The sequence below is a fragment of the Pristiophorus japonicus genome, chromosome 8 (assembly GCF_044704955.1).
Source record: "Pristiophorus japonicus isolate sPriJap1 chromosome 8, sPriJap1.hap1, whole genome shotgun sequence".
Taxonomy (NCBI): Eukaryota; Metazoa; Chordata; class Chondrichthyes; family Pristiophoridae; genus Pristiophorus; species Pristiophorus japonicus.
In genome coordinates this window covers 230,004,915-230,015,640 of record NC_091984.1, presented here as the reverse complement: position 1 = coordinate 230,015,640, position 10,726 = coordinate 230,004,915, and the positions used below count along the sequence as shown (strand labels likewise).

At 46.8% G+C, this 10,726-nt stretch overlaps 1 protein-coding gene across 2 annotated transcripts in view; it reads right to left on the bottom strand.

Moving 5' to 3' along the window:
* Positions 1 to 2,989: 2,989 nt before the first annotated feature.
* ydjc (YdjC chitooligosaccharide deacetylase homolog) overlaps positions 2,990 to 10,726 on the bottom strand; it is a 71,023-nt gene continuing 63,286 nt past the window's right edge. For both annotated transcript variants that reach the window (XM_070888045.1, XM_070888044.1), the window contains exon 6: positions 2,990 to 4,103. In XM_070888045.1, coding sequence (XP_070744146.1) covers positions 3,752 to 4,103 — 352 coding nt within the window. In that variant the 3' untranslated portion in view covers positions 2,990 to 3,751. The remainder of the gene's footprint in view (positions 4,104 to 10,726) is intronic.

Below are 10,726 nucleotides of genomic sequence, written 5' to 3'. Positions count from 1 at the left end.
CCACTCCCCAGTCTCCACCCTCACCTTCGACAATAAGTGTGAGGAGCTCATGGACTTCCTTGTCTCTAAGATTTAGACCCTCCGTTCGGCCGTCTCTGCCTCTTCCCTTCCTTCCCCTCGCTCACCGGCCAAACTTCCTCTCGGGATCCCCCTGCCCGAGCCCTGACCTCTCATCTTTCTCCAGTTTGTTTCCGATCTCCCCTTATGACCTCTCCCAGCTCATCTTGTCCATGAGATCCACTTTCTGCTTCCTTGACTCTATTCCCACCCGACTGCTGATTCACCCAACTTCCTTTTCTGGCTCCCATGTTCGCTCCTCAGGTACTGTCCCCCTCTCACTCAAATCTGCCGTCATCATCCCTCTTTTTAAAAAAAAAAACAACCCTTGACCCCTCCATCCTTGCAAACTATCGTCCCATCTCCAACATCCCTTTCCTCTCAAGTCCTTGAACGTGTTGTGGCCTCCCAAATCCGTGCCCATCTTACCCGCAATTCCATATTTGAATCCCTCCAATCTGGTTTCCCCGCCTGCCACAGTACCAAAACGGCTCATCAAAGTCACAAATGACATCCTTTGTGACTGACAAACACAAACTATCCCTCCTCGTCCTCCTTGACTTGTCTGCAGCCTTTGACACGGTTGGCCACGCTATCCTTCTCCAACACCTCTTAACTGTAGTCCAGCTGGGTGGGACTGCACTCGCCTGGTTCCATTCTTATCTATCTAATCGCAGCCAGAGAATCTCCTGCAATGGCCTCTCTTTCCGCCCCCCGTATCGTTACCTCTGGTGTCCCCCGAGGATCTATCCTTGGCCCCCTCCTATTTCTCATCTACATCTTGCCCCTCGGCGACATCATCCAAACACACAGCGTCAGTTTCCACATGTACGCTGCCGACACCCAGCTCTACCTCACCACCACTTCTCTCAACCCCTCCTCGGTCTCTAAATTGTCAGACTGCTTGACCGACACCCAGTTTTGGATGAGCAGAAATGATCTCCAGTTGAATATTGAGAAAACCGAAGCCATTGTTTTCAGTCCCTTCCACAAACTCCATTCCCTAGCTGCTGACTCCATCCCTCTCCCCAACTTCTATCTGAGGCTGAATCAGACTGTTTGCAAGGTCAAATATGACACCAAGGTTGCAATGAGTTTTCGACCCCATATCCCCAGCATAACTAAGACTGCCTATTTCTACCTTCGTAACATTGCCCTTGCCTCAGCTCATTCACTGCTGAAACCCTCATCCATGTCTTTGTTACCTCTAGACTTGACGATTCCAACGCACTCCTGACTGGCCTCCCACATTCTACCTTACGTAAACTTTATGATCCAAAACTCGGTTGCCCGTAACCTAACTCGCACTAAGTACTGCTCACCCCTACATTGGCTCCCAGTTAAGCAACGCCTCAATTTCAAAATTCTCATCCTGGTTATCAAATCCCTCCATGGCTCTCGCCTCTATCTCTGTAATCTCATTCAGCCCCACAACCTTCCCCCCCCACCACCCCGCCCAAGGTATTTGCACTCCTCTAATTCTGCCCTCTTGAGCATCCCTGATTATAATCGCTCCACCATTGGTGGCTGTGCCTTCTGTTGCCTAAGCCTTAAGCTCTATAATTTAGTGCCTAAACCTCTCCACCTCTTTTTCCTCCTTTAAAGACGCTCCTTATAACCTACCTCTTTGACCAAGCTTTTGGTCACCAGCTCTAACCTCCGAATGGGGCTCGGTGTCAAATTGGTTGTCTCAGAATACGTTTTACTACGTTAAAGGCGCTATATAAATACAAGTTGTTGTTGTCATCCCCAACCCATTTTTTTTTTGTTCTTTATAAATGCCACCTGAACCCCAACGTGACATTGGAGCGCCATATGTGCATGATTTTTGGGGATGGATGCCTAGACTCTCAAGGGCGCACAGAAAGATGGTAAATGTATCAAGGAAAAGAGCAGGGGAACTGAGATTAAGAAAGGCTCACATTGCTCGGGAATGTCAAGGCACCTTGCGTACCATGAATGATTTTGAAGTGAGGTCATTGATATTCAGGATTAAACTGGATTAAACCTTGAGAGGGTAATCAATAGCGTTCAAGAGAAATGGATTCTCGAAAGGATTAACTTGCTACTTGGTTTTGAACGTGTGTGGTTTAGTTGCAGTATCTTACAGCACCACTAGATGGCACCTTTTAAATAGACCAAGTACAGGTAGAATCAAGTACAGTTGCATGTCAATGAAAAAACTGCAAATCTGAGCTAAAACCAGCAGATCAGTCACCATCAGTAAAGAGGAAAGACAGAATGTTTCAGGTGTGTGTCCTTCATTAAAGGTGACCATACCTGAAATGTCATTTCACATGCAAATTTACAGCATTAGTAAGATTTGACTCTGCAAGGAATGATTTGACCATGTTATCTCAGCACATGCCCTCTTGATGTTGCTGTGCTTTGTATTTTCACTGGGGGCAGCATTGCTTATTCTGAAGGTACAACTTTTAACCGTTACTGAAAAATGAATTATTTGTACATCCTGATGGAGGTTTTCCAGAGACAGCGGTGGTTGTATTGGATTTCAGGAGGGAGAGATTCACCTCGTGCAAGGAACGGGTGTAAAATGCATTTCAAGAGGAAACGTTAAAACAAGTGCACAGTCTGAGTTATGCTGCTCACAGTACGAACCTACTCACCTGTCCTGGGTTTTTTCTGTACTTTCCAGTTTGCAAGTATTGATGCCCTGAACTTGATGCAGCATTTAAAATGAAGAGAATAATTACATTTTATTTGCCAATTCTATTTGAATATTCTATAACTTCATATAACCGTACGCTGCAGTCTTGCATTATTTTAAGTCAAAAGTCCTTCAAATCAGTATCTTTAAAAAAAAAAAATTACATTTGAGTACAACCATTCATTAAAAACCAGCAGTCTTGTAGATCCAAGATACTCTGCCATCTATTTCCTAGTTGTGAAATAACCTCATGGTCAGCAAGTGTAGTGTTTGAAGAATTTATTTAAGGATGCACTTATGCTTCCACTCAGTCTCTCACTCACAAATCTTACTTCCAGGATGGGATACTACAGTACGAAGCACGAGAGACAGACTCCAGTTCACACAAGTGCATACTGTAAACGAATTGAGTAATTTCTATCGCCAGTTTTTACTTACAACCTGATGACCACTGACTTTGATCATTAATCAAATGATTTCTATCATCTCTTCACAGTGAATTTCAACAGGTTACTGCAAAATGCTAATTTACCCTTGTTTAAAAAGTTTCTCAATATAAGCCTTTTCTGTGCGAGGCCATTAGTTTTACCAACTTTGGTCACCTTGTGATTTGATTTACTTTTGATTCTGTGGAGGGAATGCTTGTGACATACTCGGAACACGGAATTGTGTGTGAACCCAATATCAATTTCCGAGGAGGACTATTCCAGTGGCGACCAGTTTGAGTATTCTTTGAATACTGGCATCAGCACCTGCCCAATTGGCAGCAGAAGTAATCAAAGGGGTTTTGTGATCGTTGCATAAGTTAAAACTCTGTTAAAGGTTATGCATTTTGCTGTCTTTGACAGTGAAATATTGGATTATTTTCAGCTCCACTCCTATAATAACCTACTTGTCTTTTTCTGCAATGCATGTCATTCAATTGGCAAGAGCTTGTGGCAGACACTGTACCTTCCTGTCCCCTCGGTAAACCTCAAAGCTGCCTCTCTTCCTCCCCCTCCCTCCAAAGCATTATTTTCCCAGCTCCTACAAGTCTTTAAAAGCGCAAAGTAGTATATTTTTGTCCTCATAATATTTTAGCAGCTTGGGCTCCTTGAGGATCTTCAGTTCATGAAACCGGTCCGCAGACATTGAGAACTCATCGGGTCCTTCACCACACCCTCCCTCTTCAGGAAAGCTGGAATAACCAGGGTGCACCATCAGCTCCATTGTCAATATTGTATCATCTTGGACGGGTCGGAATTTTTTCCCACAGGGCATGTCTAAAGGATGTTGCTTTACTTTCCTTGTTGCTATGGTGTTCGCGATGATTGCCTGGATATTTGCCACCGACATATTTTTCCCCATTGTTGTTAGGCCAATGTAGATATCGGGCCACCTGTTGGGAGTAATAAAATTAAAACCAACCATCATTAAGATAAAAGCGGAATTTAAAACTTGGTCATATTTACATATGACGGCATGTCCGTTAACACTGTCTCAGCCAATGAGTTTGAAGTGGGCAGGACTGGGAGCGAAGTGTTTTGCAAACCGCTCCCGCTGGTGGCCATCCCAGGAGCTGACACACCCAGTGTTACAAAGTTACATAATATGTACAGCACAGGCCATTCGGCCCAACAGGTCGGTGCCGGTGTTTATGCTCCACACGAGCCTCCTCCCACCCCTCTTCATCTCACCCCATCAACGTATCCTTCTACTCCTTTCTCCCTTGAGTGTTTATCCAGCTTCCCCTTAAATGCATCTGTGCTATTCGCCTCAACCACTCCCTGTGGCAGCGAGTTCCACGTTCTCACCACTCCCTGGGTAAAGAAGTTTCTCCTGAATTCCCTATTGGATTTATCAGTGACTATCTTATATTGATGGCCACTAGTTCTGGTCTTACCCGCAACGACATCAATCCTATCAAACCCTTTCATAATCTTAGACCTTTACAGGTCACCCCGCCCCCCCCCCCCCCCAGCCTTCTCTTTTCTAGAGAAAAGAGGCCCGGCCTGTTCCATCTTTCCCGATCGTTATAACCTCTCACTTCTGGTATTCTAGTAAATCATTTTTGTACCTTCTCCGGTGCCTCTATATCCCTTTTACAATACGGAGAGCGGAACCGTTCACAGTACTCCAAGTGTGGTCTAACCAAGGTTCTATGCACTTTTAACATAACTTCTCCGCTTTTCAATTCTACCCCTCTGGAAATGAACCCCATTGCTTTATTTGCTTTTTTTCCTAAGAAATGGAATTATTAACCTGCGTGGCTACTTTTAGTCGAGTTAGTGTCCAGGGATGCAGCAGTCAGTTTGGCATGTCTCTAACACACCAAGCTCGCTCTTTAGTCTAACAGTGACTCCTATAAGACATTAACATGTGAGACACCTCGTACGGTAACAGCTAGGCCTCGTTTGGAAGAAGGAGTCATAAGCTAACTTTTTTAGCTCATTAGTAAAACAATTACCCGACAAATGAATATGTTTAAATCTATTGCTAAATGAATATAAAAAGTAATGTGTGTTACAAACTGCACACATACTAAAAGACGGACAGAAAAAGTGATCAGGGACAAAATTAACAGTCACTTGGATAGGCGTAGATTAATTAAGGAAAGCCAGCACGGATTTGTTAAAGGCAAATCGTATCGAACCAACTTGGAGTTTTTTGATGAGATGATAAGAGAGAGTTGATGAGGATAATGCATGGATTTCCAAAAAGCGTTCGACAAAGTGCCACATAATGGGCTTGCCAGCAAAACTGAAGGCTGTGGAATAAAAAGCCTGGATATGAAATTGGCTCAGTGACAGGAAGCAGAGAGTAGTGGTGAACGGTTGTTTTTTGGACTGGAGGAAGGTATACAGTGGTGTTCCCCAGGGGTCGGTTCTAGGACCACTGCTTTTTTTGATATATATTAATGACTTGGATGTGTACAGGGCACAAATTTCAAAATTTGCAGGTGACACAAAACTTGGAAGTATAGCGAACAGCGAGGAGCGAAGGGTGAAGTGATGCATTTTGGTAGAAAGAATGAGGAGAGGACATATAAACTAAATGGTACAATCCTAAAGGGAGGTGCACAAACAGAGAGACCTGGGGGTATGTGTGCATAAATCGTTGAAGGTGGCAGGGCAGGTTGAGAAAGCAGTTAAAAAGGCTCACGGGATCCTGGGCTTCATAAATAGAGATATAGAGTACAAAAGTGTGGATATTATGAAGAACCTGTATAAAACTCTGGTTCGGCCCCAACTGGAGTATTGTGTCCAATTCTGGGCCCCGCACTTTCGGAAGGATGTGAAGGCCTTAGAGAGGGTGCAGGAAAGATTTACAAGAATTATTCCAGGGATGAGGGACTTCAGTGACGGGGATAGACTGGAGAAGCTGGGGTTGTTCTCCTTGGAGCAGAGAAGGTTGAGAGGAGATTTGATCGAGGTGTTCAAAATCATGAGGGGTCTGGACAGAGTAGAGAGAGAGAAACTGTTCCCATTGGCGGAAGGGTCGAGAACCAGAGGACACAAATTTAAGATGATTGGCAAAAGAACTAAAGATGACGCAAGAAAAAAACCTTTTTTTTAACGTAGCGAGTGGTTAGGATCTGGAATGCGCTGCCTGAAAGGGTGGTGGAGGCAGACTCCATTTTATCTTTCAAAAAGGGAGTTGGATAAGTACCTGAAGGAAAAAAAATTGCAGGGATACGGGGAAAGGGCAGGGGAGTGGGACCAGCTGAGCGTTGACACGGGCTCGATGGGCAGAATAACCGCCTTCCGTGCTGTAACCATTCTATGATATTGCAATCTGTCTTGAAACTAATATCTTTGGATGATCAGTCCAAGTGGCAGCATTTAGTTAAGGTGCGACTACCTTAGAAATTAAAATGAGAAAATTAAAATGCTTCCAGTCAACCTGCATTACTGTGTGCTATTTTTACATTGGCATCATCTGAATGTAGTACGGGGGCTTGAATCATAGGTGCTGTCACCATGCGAATCAGAATTTCCGCCCTATGGTAATTGGACTGATGGCTGATATTTTTACTCTGTTGCGAAATGCCAGGTAATCATACACATTCCCCAAAGCCTCTGGCTATACATTCATTGTGTGATTTATTTACCAAACATTTTGTTGTCAACTGAAAGACGAGCATTTCTATAGTGCCTTTCATGATCACCAGACATCTCAAAGCGCTTTACAACCAATGAAGTACATTTGGCGTGTAGTCTCTGTACGTTGACGGTGTCTCTTGGTCCCTCTTCCTCAGGAAGATATCTGTACACTGACTGGTGTCTCTCAGTCCCTCTCCCTCAGGGAGATATCTGTACACTGACTGGTGTCTCTCAGTCCCCTCTCCCTCAGGGAGATATCTATACATTGACTGGTGTCTCTCAGTCCCTCTCCCTCAGGGAGATATCTGTACACTGACTGGTGTCTCTCAGTCCCCTCTCCCTCAGGGAGATATCTGTACATTGACTGGTGTCTCTCAGTCCCTCTCCCTCAGGAAGATATCTGTATACTGACTGGTGTCTCTCAGTCCCTCTCCCTCAGGGAGATATCTGTACACTGACTGGTGTCTCTCAGTCCCCTCTCCCTCAGGGAGATATCTGTACATTGACTGGTGTCTCTCAGTCCCTCTCCCTCAGGGAGATATCTGTACACTGACTGGTGTCTCTCAGTCCCCTCTCCCTCAGGGAGATATCTGTACATTGACTGGTGTCTCTCAGTCCCTCTTCCTCAGGGAGATACCTGTACATTGACTGGTGTCTCTCAGTCCCCTCTCCCTCAGGGAGATATCTGTACATTGACTGGTGTCTCTCAGACCCTCTCCCTCAGGGAGATACCTGTACATTGACTGGTGTCTCTCAGTCCCCTCTCTCTCTCAGGGAGATATCTGTACACTGACTGGTGTCTCTCAGTCCCTCTCCCTCAGGGAGATATCTGTACACTGACTGGTGTGTCTCAGTCCCCTCTCTCTCTCAGGGAGATATCTGTACACTGACTGGTGTCTCAGTCCCCTCTCCCTCAGGGAGGTATCTGTACACTGACTGGTATCTCTCAGTCCCCTCTCCCTCAGGGAGATATCTCTAGCAGAGTAGATAGGAAGGATGTTTTAGCTTAGCAGATGGGTCAATAACCAGAGGGCACAGATTTAAAGTGGTTATAGAAAGATTAGAGGGGAGCTGAGGAAAAAATATTTCACGCTGGGGGTGTTGGGGGTCTGGAACTCACTGCCTGAAAGGGTGGTAGAGGCAGAAACCCTCATCGCATTTAAAAAGTACTTGGATGTGCATCTTAAGTGCCGAGACCTAGTGCTGGAAGGTGGGATTAGGCTGGGTGGCTCTTTTTCAACTGACATGGACACGATGGGCTGAATGGCCTCCTTCTGTGTCGTAATATTCTATGTTTCTAATGCAGGAAATGCTGCAGCCGATTTGCACACAGCAAGCTCCCACACCGATCACCGGCTGTTGCACTGAAAAAACCACGCATGCGCAAAAATTTGAATGGGCCGCGGAGCCCTCGCAGGAACAAAATAATTAGAGGGAACATTGTCTATGGCCCATCATTCATAAATCTGTAACATCTTCAGTAGATCTGCAATGTAACCTAATCCTTTCCCCCTCTTTCCAGAGATGCTGCTCAATCTGCTGAATGTTTACAACAACTTTCTCTCTCCTTATTTCTAGAATTCTAGACAGTGCTAGCGTACCTGTGAGAAGAGGCTAAACGTATTGGGCTAGAACCTCCACTTTTGTGCTCATCGCCCAAAAATGGGCGTTATTTCCGGCGTGGGCGGTAAAAAAGGTGTTTTCAGATCGTTGGCTTCTCGCCCATTCTCAAAACACCTAGTTTACATTTTTGAAAATGGGAGTTACCGCGAGCGATATCAAATGGACGGTAGCGTTAAATTATTTTGACCTTCTGCCGTAAAGTGTGGCCGTCCTTAGCAACGGCATGGCAACGCTCGATTCCTGCGATTCTGGAGGTTAAGGGTCACCATGACATGAGCAGAAGAGGAGACAGAGAGAGAGAGGGAGCTCAGAGGGACTGACGGCGTGTGTGGGTGTGGTGTGGCAGCTTTGGGAGGAAGGAGGGAGAGTTTAGAGCTTCACAGCAAGTGGGCGAACAAAAAGTAGCTGTTACCAGCCACATATTTGACCGAATTTGGCCTATAACGGAGAGAGAGGAGGAGGCATCACAGCATGCTGCAGAGACTGACGCTTGAGAGAGCAATGAGGTGGGAGAGGAGCACATTGGAGGGCGCAAAAGAGCCAGGAGGTTCTCGGACGAGGCAAATGCCTCCCTCCTACAGGAGGTCGAGTCACGCTGGGGTGATTTGGGGAAGCCCACCCCAAAGGCCTACCAGAGAATATGGACCGAGATAGCAGAGGTGGTCTCGTCGGCGACAAACGAGGTGCGTGAGGGCAACCAATGCCGCAAACGATGGAACGACCTTGTGGGATCTGCAAGAGTAAGTATTACATTGATTTACATGTACTTATGTATTTATATAATTTGATTTGTAACAGTCATGGGTGACTATCAGCAGATGTGAGGTCTTGCACTTTTACCAGGAATGTTTTACTTAAAGCCTACGGTCACGGTGTATGTCTTTTGGTAAAGAATGATAATTATCATAATAATCATGATTACATCTGTCGGTTATGTGTTGTATCAGTGTCTGTGACAGTACCTAGCAATGATATCACGCAATGATCTCATGCCATGTCGTCCTGTCATCTTTTACAGAAGAAGCTATCGATAGTGAGGTCCGTGCAGAGGCGAACGGGTGAGGGGCCACCAGTCCCCAGCGATATCAGAGATGGAGGAGCGAGTGCTCGCACTCGTGGGGAAGCATACCTGGACAGCCACGGACGCATCTGCAGATCCTGAAGTGATGCCACGTGAGTAAAGCTTACAGCATTGCATGATGTAAAGGCAATAGATGCCACACCCACTCATATCCAAACAATCATATATGATAGATGATTTATAAAAGTGTCATAGAAATAATGCTGGCCTCATGAAAATCATTGCAATGCACAATGTGTTGATGGTCATGAAATGTGATGTCTGCGATGATTTTGAGAGTGGTGGTGCTTTTGTCGTGCATATGCTGTGTGTGGCGCTGGACTCACCTTGTCACCCTAGCACCCCCTTCTCCTCTAATAACCTCATTTGTGTCTTGCAGCTCATCCAGCAGCGCGGCCCTAGGCAAGGCCACAGAGGCCAGAGGGTGGGGGCGCGGGGCAGGAGTCGGTGGATGATCCTACTACATCTGGTGCTGAGGAGCTCCGATTGTCGCCCGTCAATCCGCTGGGTCTGTTCTCAACGGATGAGAGCGCGGACTTCGAAGAACCTGCATCGCCACGCCCCAGAACCCATTCCAACCCAAGGCTCTCTAATGGTCCTCTGGTCATTCCTGCCCCCACTCTCGAGGTGCTGGCCCCAAGCATCTCTCCCCAGGGCACCCCATTTGTCCCCAGGACGGCGCCGACCCGCGGATCTGTGGGGCAGGTCTGTTCCACGAGCGCGACATGACAGCGGAGAGACGGTACAGCTGTCCAGGAGGACTGTAGACATTGGTGACCAGCTCATCGAAGCATTGCGGGGGGCATATCCCGACACCTGGCCACCGTGACCGAGTACATTCCGCGCATGGCGGAGTCCCTGGATGCGATAGCCAGGAACACTGCTGGCACAGGCCTCCCAGTGGTCCCCGAGCACGGCACTCCACCTCTAGGTTCCGCACCACCACTGCGACCGACAAGTGAGAGCAAGGACCATGATCCTGCTTCTGCATCAGAGAATGTTGCCCCCTCGACACCCCCCGCTCCCGTACCCGTGCAACCACCGCCTCTGCCTTCATCCCCCCCCAATGAGGCACCGCCTGAGGAGCTCCTCGACCAGGTGCCATGGAGCGAGGAGGGGAAGGGTTAGAGGTGGGGAGAAGGAGAGGGGGGAAGGAAAGTGAGGTACATGTGCACAGGTGATGGCTGTGTTATATTTCCATCTGGGTGTATGCAA